Raw genomic sequence first — 23,403 nt, 5'->3', positions numbered from 1 at the left:
ACCTCGCAGTTTCTCCACGCCGCCGTTCTCTTCTCCGGTTCCGAGTGGACCTGGTCTCTATCGGCGACCACCTCCTCCTCCTCCTCTTGCTTCGTCTCCTGGTCGTCCACCAGGCTTCTCCAGCTTCTCTGGCTGCTCCACCGCCGCCACCTCCGCCGTCTCGACGACCATCTCCGTCGTAGCCACCACTCTCTCGACTCCAGCCGCCTCCTCGCCCCGCGGTGCCCCCGGCCCCCCTCTATCGGCACGGGGAACCTCGTTAGGCTCCGGCACGGTGGTGGAAGTCGCAACGGAACTTCAGTGCAGCTGCGGCGAGCAGCTGACGCGGAATCGTTTGCTAGTTGCTGCTCGAGGCTCGCGTGTCGCGAACGCAGCGGGTCGATTTTCAACGCGAGCAACGTTACCGCGCGCGCGGTTCAACGCGACGACGTTTACGCGAGCGTGCGCGTGCGCGAGTGCACGTTGCCTGCCGAGAGACACGAGAGAAGCTGCCGCAACACCGAGGGTGGCTGCGCAACAACACAACAGGCGGACGCGTACGGTGCACGCGTCTCGAGACGGACATTTTTCTCACTCGTCAAATGAACGGAGCCCCGATCGACCGCGGCCAAGAGAAAGCAGCAGCCTCGTCGACGTGTCGACGCCGAGTGTCGCGGGACCGTGGCGATTTTTCGAGCGAACGGTCGTCGGCCACGAGTTGCTCCGACGGTGGTTGAGCTCGTGCATACCCGATACCGCCATCGCTGTCAACATCTTCCGATCCTCCCTCGAGGACGGCCAACATTCGACACAGGTGAGTGCCAAGGATTCTACTTCGTTTCAACGACGGTTGACGAAAAGAGCCGTGAGACTTGTATTTTTATAGAAACAACGTTATGGGAATTCTATTTCGCCCTCTAGGTATAGCGTATCGTCGAATATCGCGTGCTCGTAGTGGCGCGACCAAGCTTTTTTCCCCCCGCGAGTGGAATTCTCCGTGAGATCGGGAGACGATGCGCTCACGATCGAGGATCGAAGACGGCGCGTAACCGTCTGACAGCTGAGTACGCGGTGCTAGATGTCGCGAGCGACGCGAAACAGAACCCCGTCTGGGTTAGGTCTGGGTTAGGTGTAGGTTACGTTAGGTGGCTCGCGGTTCCCCTTCGTTCCTCGCACCGCTACGATCGCCCACGACGGCTCGTAAACTAGGCGTCTGTGTACGTACCGACGCGTACGCGTACGCGTACGCCCCGTATCAGCTCGCATACCGACACACACGCGAGCCCTTCTCGTTTCCACGCACCTGTTCCGTTGTTGTCGTTCCGCCGTGGCGTGCTTGCACGCGACAGCTCGTGCCACTTACTTCCAGTTACTCGTCGGGAGCCGAGCTGCCCTCTCTGCGTCGCGTCGTCGATCACCTTCGGCGGCTTCGAGGACGTTGCAGCCGTTGTTATTGTTTCCATCGAACGGTCCGCGGTGAGAACAGGGACAGAGGAGATCGAACAAATTCGATCGACGAACTCTACGGATGGGCCGGACTTCTTTTTCCCCGAACGATCGAACGCGAGATAGAACGATCGTTTCTCAGGACGCTACGAGGCAAAGTCGCCCGCGAGTGCTCCGGTAAACTCGCGCTCGAGCACGCGAGGTCGCAGCCTTCCCTCTCTTTCCCTTTCTCCTTTTACGCGTCTCTTTGTCTTTCGACTTCCTCGGTTTCCCGTATCCCTTTCCCAATCACGCTCCCTCTGTTTGTCTCTGCTTTCATACTTCGACTCTTGTTTACTCCTTTGGTCGTTTCCATTCGTACATGTATTTCTCGATACAATTCGAAGCCTTCGGAATGTTTGGGAACGCAAGGAACAATGTCGGTCTTAGAAGCAAGTTAATATTCTTGATGTTTCGAAAGGTTCAAAAATACGTGGATATCGGTTGGTGACAGATCTGGTGAGTATGGGGGATGCGGAAGAACCTCGTATTTCCATCGATGCAATTTTTGTAGGGTCCGAGTATTATCATGAAGTATTAATACGCCATGTCTATTAGTCACTGTATTTTTTGTATTTCTCTACAGTATCTTTCCACATTGTTTCGCCTGCTTTAAGATAAGGTAGCGTATACATCAGTGCATAGACCATCCAATTTTCATCGTATTTTTTATTATGGATAAATTTATGTATATACATATCTTGATGACCCATTTAGATCGACCTTATCGATTTAAGGAACCTTGTTCCAAGACACGTCATAAAGCAACTATTTCTCTCTTTCTATCACTATTTCTCTCACTGGCTCGTGCCATACAAAACCGTGTTTACGTGAAGATGATTGCGCATACGGTCGAGCCGATGCCGGAATCTCGGACTGTGCCACGTTTCGTGAGCGTCGAGGATCGTCGTGAAAAAAGCGAGGTAAATAAAACGATCACTCTTGTCAAGGAGCACGCTCTTCCACTCGACCCTCGTGCCGCCACGAGGCACAAGCGCCATTCTTCAGCGCCTATTTCATAGGTAAGAGGAATCTACAAAGAAATATAAAAGACGAGGGGTTTGTGAATATGTGGATAATTATTATTATTACTATTGTTAATTGCAAATTGCCTTCGTCTCTATAAAATGTGTATACACAAAGAACAGCACGGCTTTATTATGGATCGGTAACTTCAAACTTTGCTTTGTTTTGCAGCTACGTATCTGACTCTTACGTTGATACTATCTATACCCATTTTATGACGGCATTAGATAGAGTTGATTATACAGTACTTATGTTTAAACTGTTTAACATAGGATTACGGAAATATCTTAGATTGGATAGACTGGTAACTTTGTGGTCGTTTGCATGTTGATCGAGTCAAAGATACCTCGGAATAATTAATGCATCCTCAGGTGCACTGCAAGGTTCTCATTTAGGCTCGTTACTATTCATAATCTTCGTCGATATTATTTCCAAGATAGAATGAAAATTGTAAATTTTCCAACTAACTTTTGTTCAAGAAGTTATGACTCTTGAACTAACCAATAGATCAGGTTATAACTTATTTCGAATATTGTAACATAAACGTCACTATTGAAATTGTAAGTAAATATTCACAATTGAATTTCCCAATGACATAACATAGGTACATTGTCGCAAGGTTGATAGATGTCATGGGCAGTATCAGTTAGAAGTTTTGTTTATTTAGAACAAAGTAATATGTCCGTGAAGAGGTTTAAGCACGTAATGCGAGACTCGCTCGCAGTCGTTCTATCCCGGTCGCTCTCTCGGTATCCATTTTTTTTGTCAGATGGTACGCGCGAGACAAGGCCTCGGCACGAGATAAAAATCGCTACCTACCCCGTTTTCAAGCGAACTATACCAGTGTCAAATCTAAAAGAGCTCGAAGGGAGAAGGTTAAACAATGGCAACGCAATTAAAGAATCCCGAACCTAGAAATTGTAAATAGCAACAGAAACACTAAAATGTTGATAATTGCACAGCATTCACAGGTGTACGATCAACCGTACCAGCGAGTATAATGGCTAAATAAATATGAATTTATTTTGTGACAAAGGACCCTCGTCCAGGATTGAAACGGTAATGCCTTATTTTGCGTTTTCGAGATCTTCAGGTGGTCGAGTCCTTAGTCTTATTTTATTTCCTCTATTCTCTTCTCCGTCTCGGATGCTGCGAGCCTAATGGACGAGACGAGTTCCGTTTATCTCCGATTCAGCAGTCGAGGATAAAACCTCGGACGGTTCGGTGTTCGTAGAAGAATGCAGCCGGCAATGTGACGAGGAGCAGGAGGTCAGTCGGACTGCTGAGACTTTTTGGTTCCGCTGACCGACCGGCGGAGACTTCACGGCGCCGTCGCACGGTGTATTTTAGCAATCCAGCTTTACCAAATTAATCCTTATGCCAATAACCGGGCACCCCCTTCCATATTTTTTTTCACGAATTTTCACGTTCACATAATAATTACGGTTCTATTTTTCCTCGAATATCGCAACAACCAAACACAAAAGTGGTAAATTCCTCGATGCAGCTGGAGCAATAACGACGGAACAAGACATTTATTTTTCGTTATTTATTCTTCGTCGAATAAATTGTAAATTAATTAATAATTAGTTTTTTGTTCCTATCCCTTGCTAATGCACGATTCTGTGGATTACGTCATCCGGACATTATACAGGTCCCTTTTAGTTAAAGGTTGACGCATTTCTAGAAATAAATATTTTATTAACACGTTTGCCACCATGCGTCACGTAGATACTTAAGTGTGACGCACCGATTCTCGTGAGAAACCAACGTCACATATGCGTAACGACGGCGATTTTCTATTTTATGTCCACATAAACTAACGAAGTATAAACTATAGAGTTAGAATACTCATTTAACCTATTTAATATATATTGTTTCTTGCAACAAATTTAAATTTAAAAGCTTTTATATACATATATAAAAAGAAAAATTGTTTAACCTAATAAAATTGTATCGACTAAATTCGATCTACACCCAACGAAAGTTATGGCCTATCATGGTTGTTGGGAATGCTTGGAACGTCTTGTACTTCTCGAAAAGGTCTTTCATCGTATATCGACGATTCTTGTTCGTTCTTTCGTACTAAAATCAATTTTCGTAAATGGTTCGTTACAATCCGACCGGGATTGCGGAAAATTTCGCTCGACTTTCTAGGCTCGGTGCTCGTAGGTTTGGCCGCATTTTTTCCCGTCGTGTCGCGCGAGATTCTATGCAAATCCTGCTCCACGAATCGCCCCCGGATGGCTACTCGATCCGGAGAATCCTTGACGCGAGCGCGTGAAAGCGAACAGGACACGAACGCGAACGCTGAAAATCAGAGTTGGCCAACAATTAATAGCATTATTCACTTGACCATTTATTAACTCGACTCGACCTAAGCGAAAATTGCTATACCGAGGAAACCTGGAGAACCCCGAAGCATTAAGTATAGTTTGCGTAGGGTTCAAATGGACGTGGAGCGAGGGTCAAAGGATTAAACCGAGTTCGAAGAGAAGTCAACGCTGTTATTAAAGATCATTAGAGCTATTGCACATTCTAGTTTCACGTTCTTTGTTACCGTATGCAGTTTTGTGAAACGCTGAGTTTTTTTCCCGAGGAGACGGTTGAGGATAGAATTATTTTTCAAAAGGATAAAAAAGGTAAATGAGAGAGTGTCTTCATCGATGATTGATGAGTTGATCGTGTCTAATGATCACATTCGCTTTGATTACTCGTGTCATTCATTAATCACGATTACCGATTACTCAATAATCATAATCATTAACAGAGTCGGTCTGAGGTTGGTGCAAGCGATGCAAATGCACTTAGCGTCGCGTTTATCCGTTATACTGGGTGTCCAAAGTGTTTCAGATGATATATTAAGAGGCTGTAACTCTTTTGGGGGCGGTTTTAAATAATATATATTAATAATATAATTAACATAGATTTTTGTTTTTTTTTTTAATTTGAAGGGAACGAAAAAGTACATTATTAAGCTACAAATATGTTAATTGATGGTATACGATGTAGACATATATCGTTAATATTATAAATCGTCTTATTTTATTAAATGTTTAATATACATATACATACGTATACGCGTATTATCTAGTCCACAAAATCAAACGTTTGTAAGCATTTCTTAACGTAGCATTTGTGTAATAAACACCGATAACCTTATAACTTCATTTACTAGTTCCATTCATGGAAACACTTTGCGATCGGACTGATTCTTAGAAATGTTCAAAAGGCAGTAAAAAATCACCTAAAAATGCTACAGTTTCAAAGTTACGATTTTACTTATACAGCTCACTCGTGTTTCTGTAAACAAATGGTTGAAATCTCTTCTATTTAAATGCTTATAAATCGAACACGATAAAAGATAGTTGCTTGTTGGAAATATTGCAGAAAAAACGTTTGAGTTTATAATTATTTGCAGTACTGTACATTTTGCCCTAACGTTGCATGAAAATCTCGGCGACCAGCCGGATACGCGGCGCGGAAACGCGAGCGAGAGAACTAGATCAGTGTTTCTCAACCTTTTCTTATCCGTGGTCCCTTTCTAAGTTTCATTCATCCCTCTGACCTTCATCTCTCCTAACTACTGATCGTTATTAAAAACAATAGTATATTAACTGTTCATTTATGACACGTAATACGAGTAATTACGAATTTCTAATGATCGATAGAGAATTCGACTAACACCAAATTAAGTTGAATGGGAAGTGGAATATCCGTCGAAACATTGCCTCTTTCGAGAAGCGCGAATTTCTTTCCCCGGTTTAAATATTCTCACAAACTAAATAGTTTATACTTTTTGCCGGGCCATAAGGAGCAACGAAACAAAATTTCATCTGGATTGGACAAAAATGGTAGGAGCTACAGGGAAATCACAAACACACAGACGTTGAATATTATATTAATAATTTTGGTATTATTTTTTGTGGTCCACCCAGTCGTGGCTTTCTCACTTTTTAGTATTTTTTACGCATGGTCCCCAATAAATCAGTGACCCATTGAGGAAGGGTCATACGGCCCCCGTTGAGAATCCCTGAGCTAGACAATGGCCGAGGGAAAATTCCGTGCATCGCGGCCACGAGTGCACGCGGATCGATAGCTCGATTGCAACACCGAACGCGGCTCTATCGATCCATGCCACCGTCCAGTCGTTTGCTTATCCTTCGACGACCCGCGAAAATCGCCGACTCCGTCGAGAATCTCTCCGGTCTCGATCGTTCCAATTCGATTTATCGCCAGGCAGACGCGCCGCGTTAAAAACTCTCTCCTAAATAAGCACGAGACTCTTGGATGTTACGTAACCTCGACGCTACGCAATATCGCGAATAGCGATGGGCATTCGAGATTCTTACCCGTGAATTTTTCAGCGAGTCTAAGACTATTTAACGGTGATTAAACAAATTTTTTTTTTCGTTGAATTGCCGCTTGAAAGGACAAATTTCTGTGTCCCGAATTCCTGTATATTTTATTCTACAAAAACGAATGAAAATTAATGTTTCTAGCGACATCTAGAGAAAGCAGGTAACACTAAAAATCGTCCACCTGTATGATTCGGGGACTCCCTGAACCGGAAAATGTATTGCCAGTTATTTTTCTCGCGAGTAATCATTTTCTCATGAATAATTCGTATTCTCTAACTAGATATTGTATAATGCTTGATTTAATTCAGAGTATCTTCGTTGCTGAGGTAAATAACGCTGTGTTGGCTTATGAACTTGATATAGGTTATCATAGCAAAGTATTGATCGTGCTGACAATTATCGAGTGTTAATCATATATTACGATATTGTTTCAACACTCGTTATTTTGTACAATATGGAAAATATATGAAAATTTCCATCTTCTTTTCCTATTTTTTTTTTAAACATCTTGAACTAAGAATAATTGATAAAAAAAATCGTATGTTGTTGAAAACAAAACGTAGAAAAGATAAATTATTTTACATTCTGATTAAATCAATGAAATTATTTGTTTTTAAATTGCAAATAGGGAATAGTTGATCGAGGTTCGAAAAAGATTACGAATCTGCATAAGACTTGCAGTATAAGTGATTTACATATTTACATCCTACAAAAATGAACTCTTATCTAGTGCCTGTTAATATTATCTTTGATTAGCATAATGCGGCGTAGCGCAAAGGAGATCTCCCCAATTGATTGGGAATATGTTAAGCACGCGGCACCGTTTAGATCTATGATGGCGAACTAATGGCACGATAAGATTTTTTTATTTACTTATTCACTTTGAAAACCAATTTTTTTTCTCAACTTATAATAAGGCAAAAAACGTTAAATTGGTCATAGATTGATAAAAAAAAAAAAGGAAACTACCGAGAAGAGACTAATTATACAAACGTAGAAGATGAAGGTGGCCTCTATTAATATTGTATACATTAGCACGCATTGTTGCTGGAGAATGCATATTCTTTATTTATAACAGCCCATCGGAATGCTTCTGAGAAACGAGCAGGCGAAGGATATTACAAGAGTTAGCCAATCAATTAATTGAAAAACAAATCGATGACAGAAACTTGAGTAGCGTGAATTGTAAAATCAGGTTGAAAATGTTGCAGAAGTTGCGATAATAGAACGAATTGTTGATATATAAATTAATATATTTTGAGAAGATTAAGAAGAAAAATGTGTAACGTTCGAAACTTTCTTGTTATTTAACAGCCACTATTTCTGTATTTTATATCTAACCTAACCTAACCTAACCTTTCTTGTTACCTACGCTAACATTAAACATGGTAAATTCCAAGACGGATGGCCCCACGCGTAGTTTCAGACAAAACCTGTTACAGTACTCGCAGTATTAAAGTATCCGACACCTGTTGCCGGGCATGCTGTGTATAAACAAATAGATGAATACTATATAAACAATAGTTGAGTTTACAGCGACGAGCAAAGTTGAAAACATTGTACGAACGTTTCCAAATGCGCTCGCTTACCTCAGAAACATAACATTGCATTGCAAACAATAAAATGGGTATATGAAAGTTAACTTGATCCGTTATACGTCGAGGTCAGTTAATGTTTGTTTACGCTTGTAACATCTTGCTAGATCATAAATCAATCGCACTCGGTTCTGCACCGCTCTCTAACTTACAAAGGGAGAAGGGGGGATACGAGTGTGGAAATTGCTTTTGGAACTATACTAGGTATAAGTTGCAGCACACATCTAGCGTTACACAACTATAATAGATCTTCGTAGAAGGGACCTTCGTCGTTCCCATTATTTAAAGTCTCGTATGCGGCTGGTAGATTATAATTTTTATCATAGATAAAAGCTTGAATACTTGATAAACTGTCTATTGATTTCAAGATCGTCGGTGAAACAGTTTTGTGCAAGTACCGGGCTAAAGCGACGACCTAAACAGAAAAACCGTTCCAGTATCAGAAGTTCCCGTATATTGTATAATTTTGATATAAAACTTTTTTTTTTTGGAACGTATACTTTGGAAGCAACCCGACGAGTCACGGGACGACGTGCCCCGTATTATTTTATTCCTCCGAGAATGGCTCGAACTCGAGTCGAAACGTCGAAATAGAATAGCTCGATTTGTTTGCGACAAGCCTGAATAAAGAGTCTATTTGCGTAGGGAAAAACAGCGTGGAGTAAGCCGGTCTCTCTGTTGGATTTGCGCCAGCCCCGAAGCGTTCGATCGCGTCTCGGGGAAGCGATCTCGCGAAGGACTCGAAACCGCGAGCGTCGCGACGAACCTGCGGAAGGACGCGGGCAACAGAAAACCGATCGTCGACGAACGGGACGCGTAGGTCGCTCGTTAGTCGGTCGAACGTTGCGGCGTCAGCCGAGACACGCCTCGTAACTGCGTCGTTCTTGGAACGACCGCAAGAGCCGGCTGTTATGGATTTTCGAAGAAAGATTCCGCGTCGGAGCGCCCGTGACTCGTGAAAATATACGGAGATTTAGCGCAAATATACTCACGGACGGAAGGTTACGACAATAATCGGTCGCGAACGGTCGATCGTGCTGCGTTCGCGGCGCACAACAACCGAGAACCGCACGGTTCCCGATCTCTGCGCGCTCCTTTCTTCGCGTTCAGTTTGTTGTTGCGACTCGGGGGTTATTGCGCGTCGCTGAACGTCCGCTGGACCAGTAACGTAGCTAGGGGAGGAGTGGTGGGGGGGATGGTCCGCCCGGGGCAGCACCTTTTCGAGGGCGGCAACGTTTGCTCCACCGCGACGAAAAGAGTTTTACGCGGCCCACCAGTGGCTTCGAGGATCTATCCCTCGCACCCATGCGTCCCTTCGAGTGCCATTTTCCCGTCGGCCATCTTTGCAGGCGCACGTAACAACGAGCCACTCCGACGCAAGGTTTGGTCTTTGACATAAAGTTGCACAAGTTTGCAAACAAGTCGGAAACGAAATTTTGGCTGAAACTTTGGTATTGCCCGTAACGATACAACAGAACGTGGCGACTGACGGACACTGTTGTCTTCTTTTTTTTCCAGTAAACCGTCGGTGGCGAAGGGGAAGATGGAGTCGACGCGAGTCTCTTCGACGCCGTTGGCCCTAGCTCTGGCCCTGGCGTTCCTTTCGTCGGTCGGTCGTTGCGACGCCTCGGAGAGCATAATAGGTGAGTTCGGAGCGTCCATAAGAGCGTCGTGCGCTACGACTTTCGAAAAGGAGCGCGCGCGCAGCCGAGCGAGCGATTACCCCTCGAGGCGCTCGTAGTCGTCGAGTTCGCGAATTCAGGAACGATCCGGTCGCGATCGAAAGTCAATCGCGCTCGCGTTCTCGCGAGAACCGCGAGCGAGGCGCGTCACGCTCTATTTACGAGTTTTAAACGCTCTATTCTTAGTCTATCTCCATTATCTGCCGGTCTATTTGCGCCTAGTCAGGTCGGATCTCGACTCGATGACTCGAGAGAGCAAGTCCGTCGATGTATCGCGTGGTGCGCAGGGGATATACGTTTCCCTTTGTTTTCGCGCCACTCTTCTCTCTTTCTCTTTCTCCCTTCGCCTCGCATGGGGTGAAAATCTCTGTCGCGACGCGCGATTTCCGACGCCTAACGTTTGAAAATATTCCGTCGAGACGGTCGCCGCAGACTACCCCGCTTTTGTCACTTGAAAGCGGGCATTGCCGTACTGTGGGCATTCCAAGTATTCCTGACGACGTTAAAAGGCTATGATTGGTTTTAGGGTTGGCTTTACAACAACAACAAAAACAGTAATTCAACGGGTAAATAAATAAAAATGAATTATTTATTACTAGCGATTGCTACGGCATTTCGATAAGTAGAATTCAATTGGACACAGGTCTTGTTGAAAGAAGAATCGAACAACGCAATCGGGAAAAAGCGTTCTCTCGAGTTTCTCGCGACATTTCGCTAACGTTCTTCACTTTCGCGTGTTTTGCGAAACGATATTCGAGGCCAGGAGAGGGAAAGACAGAGAGAAAGAAACGAGGGAGAGAAAGATGGGGGAAGAGAGTATGAGAGAGAGAAAGAGAGAGAGTGTGAACGTGAAGAAACCGGCCGCGAACGCCAACGCCAACACCGCGTCCTTTCTCGCACGCATTCCTGCGCACTTGAAAGAAAAAAAAAAAAGACACGTCAAGCATGTCCGATGGGATTCGTGAAAAGTTCACGCGAAACTTTTCGAATTCTTCGAGGTTCCCGCGTAACTTTCGATCCGCCACCGTGGAACGCCACGTTTTCGTGGAAATGATAGGAGCATCGTCGTTTTCGAATCGTTCTAAAATCTTTGGTAACAAAATCGTGCGAACATCGCAATCACCGATAACGATGGTACATTCGGTGGCAGTGACTCGTGCCGCCCGAAGGGCATGTACAGAGTTGCAACTAACCGGGACAAAATGGCCGCCGGTGGTGTAGGAGACTAAGGGAGTGGGGAAACACTGCGCGTCACACTGCCACGTGACTTCATGACGCAATTAACCGCATCAGACGACTCGACTTAAATATTTAAACAATGTAATTTGTTTATTCAAATATGTGTATCGAATAGCGATACTTGTTCGCAATAAAATTTATATCAATACAGATATTTGAATAAATTTTATTACAAACAGGTGGCATCGTTCGAATATTTCTGTCAAGTCTTCTGACGCAGTTAATAATGTCACGGGAGTCACGTGGCAAGTCATTCACTTTCCTACTTTTCTATGTCATCACCGGCCATTTTGTCCCGGCAGCAGCCCCTCGCGCGGTACAGATTCGTGTCACTCGGTGTACCAAGAGAACGGTGCACATTGGGCCTGAATTAATTCCTAACGTGCCAAAAATCTTTGATGTCGTTACAACCTACACCTTGGACAATAATCAATAAGTAATTTTTAACATTTTTCTCCACGCAAGACACGGTAAACTCAGCCCTGGATAGCTAGATAACAATACTGTTCTTTTCATTATACGTAACTACAATATTTTGAATTAAAAAAAAATCGCTCGTCGAATATTTTTCAAGGTGTAGCTACCGCTGAAATCGGTCGATCATTTTTGGCGCGCTACGATTTGAATTCTGTACCGCCACGTGACGAGAAGGGAAGCGGGCGGTGGGGAGGGGCGGTTGATGGCGAGAGAAAGGGAGACGAGGAACGGCATGGAAAACCGTGGTGCGCCAGGCTGGAAAGCGTGTAGGAGTCGAAAATTTAGCGGGTAACCGAGCGTACCCGGGTAGCTCGGAGTTGGTGGTCCGCGATGGTAGCTAAAAGTGCGCACGTTTTAAAGAAAGTTGCTTAAAGTGTGCAGGAATACGTGCGCGAGGGAACCGAGAGGGACGTTGACGGTGGCTTCGCCGACCTAGCAGCGGAGATCATTATCGATGGATTGCGTCTGGGAATAGGGCTGGCCGAACCATCGATCTCCCCCGTAGATTATTGCCGTTCGGTGCGCGCGCACGACTCGCGCGGCAGGCCTGATCGAGTACGAGCGCAGGTCCCGAAAACGGGGAACCTCTCACGTAAGTAACACCAGCGCACGCATCCGCATCAGTCTCCGCGTCCGCGTCCGCTTCCGATCGACGCGACGCGCAGTGGCCCAGAATTGGGGATGAGATTGTTCGAAATAATTCAAAGCCTTCGCCGAGTCAAAAAACAAAACCGTCCAAAAATCTCATTTTCTAACGACACTGTACCAATATTACACTTTTCGAATATTACTATTTGAATACTAAGACACTTCTATTCGAATACAGTGGTATCTCTGTAACTCGAAATATTTAAGCCCATTTTCCTTCGTAAATTTCTAGACGATTCACCAAATACACTCCGAGCGAGCGTCCAGCAGCGTAGCGTCTGCGATTCGTTTCTATAGATAGTTTTATTTATCGAATCTAATAAATACTTTACACCGTACGGATCAATAAGTAATACAATTGTACGACCATTCTGCAATTCCTGATTAGAACTCGAATCGAAGGCCGTAAACGTCGACGTGCATTTTAAACGTTTTATAGCTAGATTTTTTTTTTAATTGGCCACTGTGCGTCGTTCCTGATCCGCGGTACCGGTGTTGGGCGGGACGATGTCGCGCGAATTTATCGCGACTTGAAATCGATATCTCGCAACCGCGAGACGCACCGACCCGTCAATCCGTTCGCGCGACATTGCTCGGATTCTGTTCCCGCTGTGATTAGCGTTGTGGGTTTTGATTGCAGGTAGTCGCGAAACTTGCGACGTCGAGGGAGAAGACTTTACCGTCGACAAGATCCCGAACACCAAGTGCTTCAACTGCATATGCAAGGTAAATTCGCCAAGGTATTTATTTATTTATTTAACGACTTTACTGCATTTCACGGAATACAAACAAAATTTCAATCGTAATTCGACTTTAAATTTGAAAAAACGCAAGATCGTATAATCGAAAGTTAAATCAATAAAATAATTACCAAATCCTTCGTCGCAACTAATTTTCTTCCGATATAATATATCGAATGTTCCAACGCAACTAGAGTAGAGTAGAAACGATATAATACTAATTTTGTAGGTTACAGTTCCGTTTTGTTAAAATGTTTCGTAGACCGACGAAACCCAGGTGGTCATGTACTGATCGATATAGAGACAGATTAGATCGCTATCTTCTGTCAGTTTCTTGAGTAACCAGATGCATGAATTATCGGAGGAAGTTCCACTAGACGTTGTACGTCGCATGTGATTTATGCATAACTGTGCACCGTCCAATTTCAGCCGAGTACCCAGACGGTTCTTGAACGAACGACTTTCTAACAGATGGATCGGTTCTGCAGGTCCTATTGCCTGACCTCTTCATTCCCCAGATCTATATCCGCTGGATGTTTATTTCTGGGTCCACTGAAAAACATTTCTTCGTTCAACCCCGATTCCTAACACAAAACAATCGAAAATTTTTATTCATTACTAAATAAATAAACGATGATCTTGTCTCGTTTCTTAATGACTCCTGCTAAGAATAATATATTAAAATATACAAGAATATATTTAGTACTTTCCGTTGCTTTTCCTTGTGTGCTATTAAAGTGCACAGAATAAACCACTTCACTGGAGATTGTAAACCAGGGGGCACCATAAAAAATGTTTCCAACTGTGTCCTGTGGTGTTTAACGTCGTCGCCATTGTTTGCGCGAAATGTGCGATCGTTGAAGCGTTAGGATACACCCTGTATAATATATTTATCTAAGAACGTCCAACGATCGCGCAAGAGGCTCGCGTCGCTAAACGTCCCGAGACACATACTCGCCGATATATGTATTCTCGTTCGAAGAGTCGCTCGAAAGGTCGTCTCGCTTCGCGATTCGGCCGCGCTATCTAGACCTGTGGGGCGGAAAAATCTTCCGAGTATCGTCCAAAGCGATGATGCTCCCGCGAGCGCGATGTTAGCAGGACAGTCGGCTAGCCCCGACAATTATCTGGCCGTTTGGTTCGTCGACTCGCGGAGAGATTCTCGTTTTCTCTGGTCTGGCGTGCCACGGCGACTCGAGAAGCGAATCCTGCCAGCTGCGAGCGACACAATTATTCGCCGGTTCGAGGGGAGATCAAAAATGATCGATTACGCTGACGTCGCACGGAACGGTCGTAAATCCTCCGATCGTTCGATCCGCAGTTGTTGTTCGAATAACTTTGAATAAATCTTCGGCCAGATAACGATACGGATAGAAACATTTTTATACGTTTCTACTTATCCCGGGTAATCGTTATTCGCTATCCGTGGCGTTAGAAGTTTTATCTGGAGAAAAACGCGTCTTCGTGACTCACGAATAAAATACTCGTCGTATAGGTATTCGGAGAACATTTTCATTGAGCAACTCGAACCCGCCATTTATAACGCCGATAATCCTCTCTTACTGGTCGTACGGTTATATGGCTTACATAACGTATATATATTTTACGTCGGGTAGTAATTTTGCTTGTTAATATTTTTTTTAAATGCGAAAACGTTCACGAGGTCGTCCTCATTGACGAGTTTCTACGAGCGATGTAAACATAACCCGACTAACAGACGTGCCGATACCGCTTAAATAGCTTGATACTTCTTTGCACGATGATTCCGTTTACGAAAAACGTGCGCCATCTTTGTGCGACCACTGCCGCTCGATCTCCTGTCCGCGCTGTTATTCGTGCATCGGATAGTTTACGAGTAAATTTGCATTCGTGGATGTATCGGACACCCTGTATAAACCGCCATTGGTTAGTCGGATTGGTTATTCGTTATCTAGATAAAACATGTGACCGACTCTGGTTCGATCCGACCGATCGACCTCGAGGACGTCTCGAGGCTCGTTTTCTTCGTGCCATTCCTTTCGATTTCGCTGGCGGGCATCGCGCGAACGGAAGCCCCCTTTCGCGTTCGCGCACAGACGGACCGTAATCTTTGTTATTTTCGAGAGCCGCGACCTTCTTCGCGTTCGCTACACGACTACCAGTGACCCGTGTTAAATTGCTTTACGCAATTCGGCCGCGAGATAAATCCCAAGGGTTTAATTATAGGACGCGATAACCGAGTGAGAGAAATAATTGCACCGGGAGTGGACGATAGCCGTGTCACGTATACATATAATGCGAGATCGGGACGTCCACCGTCGGGAAACGAATTTCCAAATGGCAGCAAAAACCCGTGTCGTTCTAACCTATTCGCGTATTTTGAATTTTTTAAGTAAAATGTCCCAAGTCGGACAAAAATTTCATTTCTTCTGGAATATATTTTCAGCTTTCTCAAAAAGTCGTATCGTTATCGTATTTGTACTAAATCGTACGCATCGTGTATACAGGAAACGGAAGAAACGTTATTACGGTATTTCTTCGTCAATTAATCATCACTGACATTAACGAGTAATCACGTACGACATTCGTAATCTGCGATCATAAATCAGTAATTTGTAATTATTCAATGAAAGATGATTTTAGCTTTTGCTGCCAGTTTTTTTTTTAGCTTCCTTATTATTCACGTATCGATTCAATCATAATCAGAAGTGTAACCATTTCGTGATTAACGAATAATTTGTTAATGATGTCTAATGAATATACGTACGGTTTGATTAGCCGGGTTGTTCATTAATCACAATTATTGATTACTAAATACTTGTAATCATTAATCACCGGCTTGATTATTTGCAAAAAAATATTATCGGAAATCAATTTTTTTTATGCAAATAAATAATTTAAAATGCGGAGTCGAAATTTTGTTGAAACAATGTTTTTTTTTTTTCATTATTTGTAGGAATTTTATTCAGGAACGCATAGAAGTCATGCTATCTAGATGATTGACTTGATCTTGACCTCAACTATTACGTCACGATGATACAAATATGTAGTTCTACTTAAAAAAATATCGATGACCTTGAAGTCATGAAAAATATAACTTAGAGAAAAATTGTTTGTTTATCATAATATTTATCTCTTCCGAACTAATAATGCTTTTTTTCTAATATTTTTTCCCATCATTCCTATCACACAACGAAACTAACAGAAGTAAACTATTATTCGATTTCTTATTAGTTTTATATTCGTATCTTCTCATTTTTAGACATTAATGACAACATAAGTTTTCGTGCAAATAAATTATACAAATGTTTATTAATTTTATTGTTGCCAAACAGGATGGTCACTGATATCTCGGAAGGACCAGTAAACGAACCTCGAAAAACAAGTTACACGTATTTGCTTCTTTGTTCGTAAAAATGACCTTAAAGTTTGTTAATACTTTGGTCACCTTAAATATCAACCGGTAGCTTCATGAACCTGCAGCTCGCGACTACAGCGTCGTCTTTTATCTGTTGCAGAATGGTTTCGTCGAGTGCAGGAAGCAACAGGAGTGCCCCAGCATCGAAGGTTGCTACACGTTGCTGGAGCCGCGCGAAGACGAATGCTGTCACAGATGCAAAGGTATGAAAATAAGAACGGAAACCCCTCTCAACATCCGAATCGTTCTAACAAAACTAACAGACAGAGCGCCGACAACGTTGTTTTAGAACAATTCGACGCACGTATGAAAAAAATTACGCAAGTAGAAACGATCCTTGTCGTCTGTAATTAGAATGGCGAATACAGATTCGAACGTCCACAGTGTCGTTGAAATTTTCATAACAATATTTCGCTATCTTGTCCCAACTACTATGCGTCGGTGTCCTTGTGACGTGGCTAAACTTCTCGGTGCAAGAAAAATATTGCAGTTTATCGGCGCGTACGAGATTTATTCGGCTGGACTCTCGAGTCACAACCGCCCTGACCCACATGTGGGTCAGCGGACAGTGAACGTGTTTATCGTACGAAAAATTGTTACGTCTATGGCCCCTGTAATTGGTTCGGGCAAAGGACCGACCCGGTTGTTCGCTATGGCGAGGGTCACGAGCGCGCTCCCGAGAAAGAGGAAGAGAGGGAGGAAAAGAGAGGAATGCCCGGCTCGGAGCATTGTTCCCGGGGCACAAAGGCGCTACTGTTCGCCGATACTGCCGATAAACCCAAGGAACTTCGGCATCGGCGCATGCGACTGTTTACAAACCCGGCAGCCGTCGACCGACAGATGCTCCGCTTAACCGCGGCCTCCTTATCTCATTCTCTATTAATTACGTTAACCGTGACGCAAGCCCCGTCCCTGTTCGCGCGACCAGCGACAAAATTCCTCGCTTGGGCGACATTAATCTCGCCTTTGAGCGGCGGACTCTTCCGAATCCGCGCGCGATTACGTCGCCCCCGGTAGTTTTCCGTTCAACGCGGACCGAATAATCGACACGAATCTGTCAACGCCGCTGTCGCGAATCATCCGACGAGAATCCGTCGTGGAATCAAGCACAGTGTCCCCGGATTATAGGAACCACCCCCATACATTTTAACTCTCAGAATCGTCGGTCATCGTAAACTTCGCTATTGTCATCACCATTGTACGCCACGTTGTTATAATTAAAAACAAAAAATGAAATATTAAAGTAATGACGCAAATGTCGCTGAGCGTGTTGACCGCTGGAGCGTAACTACTCTAATGTGAAAGCGAGCACTCATGCATGCGGCAATCAGCAGGTTTCAATTTGTTCGTTCTTGTCACGTCCCACGTGACGTACGACTCGCATGGTAAAATTGCACTGTCGCGTCAGAGGTGACGCACGACCGACGAGGGTTTATATTTAATTATCGTTCGGTGTACAGTTTTAAAAAGAAATATCTATCTCTATTTACACAAACGAACTTGTACTTACCGTTCGAAGGGTGCGTGCGAAACGGAGTGTACCACGAGTCCGAGACCGAGTGGACGGAAGGAGCAGACCCGTGCAGGATCCTCACTTGCAAAGCGGGAGTGATCACCGAGTCCCGACTGCACTGTTACACGCCATGCTCGAAGCCCATTCCGGCTGCTCCCGGTCAATGTTGTCCAGTTTGTGCGGGTAAGTACGATGCTCCGGAGAGATTGTCCTTGAAAGAAATTTAAATTGCGTTAAAGAAATCAACGAACTAAATTGTATCCCAACTTGTACATCGTCAAGGTAGAAATAAATAAGTAGATGTTTCCATTTCTGTTGCGCGATCGATCGTAGCACGATATCCCGTCGAAACGAATCGATTAGAACTCGATGCCATTTTTTTGTTTGCGATCTGCAGGATGCTACGTGAACGGACAAATGGTGACAGCGGACAGATCGGTAACGACGACCGAGGACCCCTGCGTGACTTGCAGGTGCAACGGGGGTCGGCTGATCTGCGCCAAACAGGCTTGTCCCGTGCTGCACTGTCCTTCTACGAGGATCGTTCACGATCCCGGCGAGTGTTGTCCCCGCTGCAGAGGTATCTCGAACGTTTTTCTACTTTCGAACGCGTTTGTTACCTCGCGACCGTTGCCTTTAACCGCAGCAAGGTCGTACGGGCCGACAACATCACGCGTCAAAACAATAATATTACGGTGCGCTCGTAACCTCACAGTACGCAACTCTGACACAGTTTTAAACCGATATTCTTATATTACAAATAACAAAACATTTTTATACGGTCAAGTTGTTTTCGTTAATTCTATAACGTAGAATGAGACCAAAAACCAGCCACTAATTACTGTTGCGAAATTTTAAGAAACATTTAACGCGCGATGTTTCATCCAGAATAATTATAGTGCTCGGTAGTCAAAAAGATAGTTAAAATTATCCAGCCTGTAGAACTCGTACGACGACCGTAGCTTTACATTAATTTTCGTGTTTTCCTCTCTTTTTCTTTCGCGATTGCGCCTACAGGCAGCGGAAGATACTTGTCACCGCCAAAGGGCGCGTGCATGCTGGGAACGATGATCTACAATTCTGGCAAACAGTTTTACGCCGACCAGTGCACGCGCTGCAGCTGTTCAAATTCGGCCGTGTCGTGCGTCAGAGAAACGTGTCCAGTCCACGACTGCCCCAGCGAGCACCAGACCGTTCTTCCGGGTCGTTGTTGTCCCCAGTGTCCTGAGGTCGAGGAAATTCGACCGTCGTGCACGTACGCCGGGAAAACTTACGGGGCGAGTATTTATAATAATAATATATTAGTTCCCGTGCTTAAGGAGCGAAATCGGAACTACTAAATCGCTCGGAAGCGAGGTAGGTAGCTATTCTTGTCTTGCGCGACACGCGAATGGGATAAACCGAGAATGACGGAGACGAATCATGCGCTCGTTGTCCTAAACTTGAAACCTCATCCGTGTCAACCGCTAATCCAATATACAATTTTATATATTTCTAATTATATCTTTATAGTAGAATTACCGAGTTTCTCCCTATTTTGGATTATACGTCAGTAAAATTTTTTCCGAAATCATTACGATATCATATAATTCAAAATGGTCCGATTCAGGTCGCGTTTGGATTCGTTGTAATCGTAAAGACCACGCTAATACATTGGTAATACTGTCGTAAAGTTATGACAATTATTAAAATCGCTAGAAACCTCGATTTCGACTGGTTTTCTTGGTTTAAAGGTTCTGTTTTGTCCTAGGCAGGATGGCGAAACTTGGAAGCTTGATTCCTGCAAGGCATGCGCTTGCACACAGGGCAAAGTGCGGTGCGCGATGCCGATGTGCCCGCCATTGAATCTACCCTGCCCACCGAACTCGAGGCTGGAACACCCGGAGGGCCAGTGCTGTCCACGTTGCGTCGAAAGTAATGTCGTTCGATCGTAATGTAACCGTTTGCGTTCGCGCAGCCATCAGCCGCCGACAAATTTCCGACACGATCTTTCGCGTTGTGCAGGCGACGGCGTGTGCACGGTCTTCGGGGATCCGCACTATCGCACGTTCGACGGAAAGTTTTACAGCTTCAAGGGTGCGTGCAAGTATCAGTTGGCCAGTGATTGCTCGGGCCACACGTTCAGCATTCGGGTGACCAACGACGCCAAGTCGACGAGATTCTCCGCGTGGACCAAGACAATTGCTATAAAGGTGGGTGCAACGAGAGAATCGAAAGTTCTAGGAGACAGAATTAGGGTTAAACTTGAGTTATCGCGTCTAAAAAACATACGTATACCCAATTTGTTGCCGTTTTATGAAATTTCATGGTAAAGCATCGCTAACCTTTCCGTGATAATTCGTTTGAGTCGTTATAAAATAACAGTGCTTTGTCAATACGTAACGTTTAAAATCGATTATCGATTCAGGAGTGAAATTATTGTTTGCTGAATAGGTATCGTATTAGTCCTGATACAAGTAAGAAATATTTTGCGATATCAAAAGTTATATTTATTGTTTGATATCATCTATGCGAAGTATTTAGACAGTGAATCATATGTTTCGAATGTATAATTGGGACCATGGTCAACGTGTATGCTAGGACGAGTCACCGGATGTTTGATATTCAAATGCTACCAACGCAGAATTAATTAAAAAATTTCATTCCCCGAGAACCTTGGGCACTCCGCGTTACTCATTTCGAGTGAACAAATAGAAGTTTAATCAGGTTGATAACCTATTTTAAACTCCGACTGTCATTCACAGAGTATAATCATTTCCTAGCGACTAATGCGATTCGTCGTAAATAGGTTAGTCCGGGTCACACGAACCCCATTATAAAAATGTATTGTTTCTAATGTATGAAACTTAGCGACGAATGTAGCTGGACATTGTACGATAAGGCGTTCAAGTCGTGCCATCTTGATTCTGTATACTACATCATAGTAGCGCCAACTAGCGGTTAAACGCCAGGTGTCGTCCTAGTGCCCAGTTGATAAAATTTACTGTGGTACCACGGTGAGCTATGATCATAACACAGTAGCTGTATGTGGCCTGTGCCCATAACACAGGCTAATAATAGTATGCCACTGTTTTCCATTGTGCATGACGGAAAAAGGCGGCCCATCTGGCCACACTGGACCGGGTGTACGAGCTCTGTATGTTTGGTGGCCGTAGGTAGGCGACTTGAAGGTGAATCTCGGTCAGAGGATGCGAGTGAAGGTGAATGGAAAGAAGGTGGAGGTGCCGTACAAGGTGGCGAATCGATTGGAGGTGAATCGGACGGTGGACAGTATCGTCGTAAGCACGCAAATCGGAATCAAGGTTCTGTGGGACGGGATAAGCTTCCTCGAAGTATCGGCGCCGACAACGTACAGGGGTAGACTTTGCGGTCTGTGCGGGAACTTCAATTCCCTACCGAAGGATGACTTTACTAACAGGCGGGGCAGGCTGCTGCAGGATCCTCAACCGTTCGGCCAATCCTGGGCGGTAGGAGCCAAGAGGAGTTGCGTCAGGCCAAAGCCTGCGACCAACGTGGGCAGAGAAAGACGTTGCAGAGGACGGAAGGATCATCGGTGAGCAACGTGCACATCATCGTATCGATGTGAACCAAAAGTCCTTTATCATTTTACAATCTGAGACTTTCTGTTTCGTATTGTGCTTGATTGTTATATTTCTTTCCTTATTCGATCCCGATGCGCAGGTTATGCAACCGGCTGAGGTCGCAGATCTTCGACGCGTGCCACAAGAAGGTCAACCCGACCATGTATTACAAGGCTTGCCTGCAGGACATGTGCGAGTGCCCCAGCGAGAACTGCTACTGCGAATCGTTCACCGCGTACGCGCACGAGTGCAAGAGGCTGGGCATTCAGCTGCCGCACTGGCGAAAATCGTCCAGGTGTCGAACCGGTTGGGACCAGTCCTTGGGAACGGCGGCGCTAGGCCCCCGTTTCTCCTGATCAGTTCGAGTTTCGAAGCAGCCGACGAGGATCGCGACCGATTCTCGTTCGTTCGTCCAATCGCGTCGACGCGCCCGTTCACGGACAAACTCGCCTCGACGTCGAAGCGTTCCTCGGTGCCGCGGAACCGTATCTCTGCCTCCTTTCCTCGAGAGACGATTAACCGTCTCGATCGATTCGAGTCTTGAATCCAGGACTCCAGTGTCTGGTAACCAGTCGAGAGTTTCACTCTCGGATCTTGGTATCGAGAACAAGGTCTACGTCGGTCGAGCGTTTTCGGGTTGCAGATGGGGGTCAGGGACAAGATGGGTAAATGATCGTAATTCTTCTGTTCGAGAGAAACGCTCGATTGACATGGTCGTATGAGCTCTTTCACGTAGGCATGGAAGAGCTACTGCCTATCTATCGGAAAGATCCTTTATTCCTAGAGAATTTACATAGGCGTTGGGCCTAGCAAGTGTTGCGTCTCTATCTCTTAGGGTAATGTCTAACGATTGTTAAACTCTGGGTGTCAAGTCGAAGATCTGTATGGTTTGTTTTCCAACGATCCATCCAATGCTAAGACGAAGGCAGCAAAACGCCCAAGAAAAGGATCGTCCGACGTGGCCTTAAGAGTCTTTTCACATTAGCAAACGAAAGAGTCTTCAGCTGGACGTTGCCCTCCCCCGTGTGTATGCATGGAAGAACCCTCACGACAAAAAAGAATACACTCGATAGCGACTCTTGTGAGCTAAACTCTTGAGTAGATACAAGGCATAAGAACCGACGAGTGAAAGAAACGACTTGGGAGTCCCGCCACTTGCCCTGTCGGGGAGGACTCCATCACCTAGGGCCATGTCAAGCGATCACTTTAAAGACTGTTAGTGGGCCCCGTACGGACGAGGCTCCTGAACTCTGAATCTCAAACAGGAGTTGGACAACGGTGAGAAAACGAATCATCGTGAGTCTCCATTTGAGACCCATAGTTTATGACTCTTACTGTTCTCTTAGTGCGACAACGTCTGACGAATGTAGCGATGGAACTGAGAGAGTGGAAGCTCTCGTTCCTGGGAACGTCTTCCCCAAACCAAGTCGATTCTTTCACCTGCCGGGAGTCTAGCTAAATCGTAGAACTGACAAGCAACCTTCTTCGCCTATCTATTCTTTCCCTTCCCATCACACACTCACATATTCTTCTCCTCTCTCTCTCTCTCTCTCTCTCTCTCTCTCTCTCTCTCTCTCTCTCTCTCTCTCTCTCTCTTTCTATCTATCTTTCTCTCTCTGTTGCGTCCCTCTTTCGCTCCCGGAGAACGAACCGTACGCGAGGGACTGCTCGACGAAAATC

At 44.8% G+C, this 23,403-nt stretch overlaps 1 protein-coding gene across 3 annotated transcripts; it reads left to right on the top strand.

Moving 5' to 3' along the window:
* Positions 1-301: 301 nt before the first annotated feature.
* On the top strand, positions 302-23,097 carry LOC122403377 (BMP-binding endothelial regulator protein). Of its 3 annotated transcripts, none has more exons than XM_043406870.1 (11): positions 302-793; positions 9,965-10,089; positions 13,133-13,218; positions 16,730-16,832; positions 18,149-18,325; positions 18,540-18,722; positions 19,160-19,419; positions 19,897-20,056; positions 20,147-20,334; positions 21,298-21,695; positions 21,824-23,097. In XM_043406870.1, exons 2-11 carry the CDS (start codon positions 9,990-9,992, stop codon positions 22,077-22,079), a joined length of 1,911 nt encoding a protein of 636 aa, XP_043262805.1. In that variant the 5' UTR covers positions 302-793; positions 9,965-9,989; the 3' UTR covers positions 22,080-23,097. The 3 variants fall into 3 exon arrangements, with proteins under 3 accessions (XP_043262805.1, XP_043262806.1, XP_043262807.1); XM_043406871.1 differs by lacking the exon at positions 302-793 and adding an exon at positions 9,534-9,827; XM_043406872.1 differs by lacking the exons at positions 302-793; positions 9,965-10,089 and having other exon boundaries at positions 13,133-13,232.
* The last annotated feature ends 306 nt before the right edge of the window (positions 23,098-23,403 follow it).

This window comes from Colletes gigas, unplaced genomic scaffold (genome assembly GCF_013123115.1).
Source record: "Colletes gigas isolate AHSC1104 unplaced genomic scaffold, ASM1312311v1 Colletes_gigas_Sc00051, whole genome shotgun sequence".
Classification (NCBI taxonomy): Eukaryota; Metazoa; Arthropoda; class Insecta; order Hymenoptera; family Colletidae; genus Colletes; species Colletes gigas.
The sequence above is the reverse complement of the archived record's forward strand: the minus strand, read 5'-3'. Positions and strand labels throughout refer to the sequence as shown.

Coding starts and splice junctions, on each gene's coding strand:
- LOC122403377 (XM_043406870.1), top strand. CDS start 9,990: ATGGAGTCGACGCGAGTCTCTTCGACGCCGTTGGCCCTAGCTCTGGCC. Junction 18,723..19,159: donor GTGTTGTCCCCGCTGCAGAG/GTATCTCGAACG, acceptor TTGCGCCTACAG/GCAGCGGAAGATACTTGTCA. Junction 20,335..21,297: donor CCAAGACAATTGCTATAAAG/GTGGGTGCAACG, acceptor TGGTGGCCGTAG/GTAGGCGACTTGAAGGTGAA.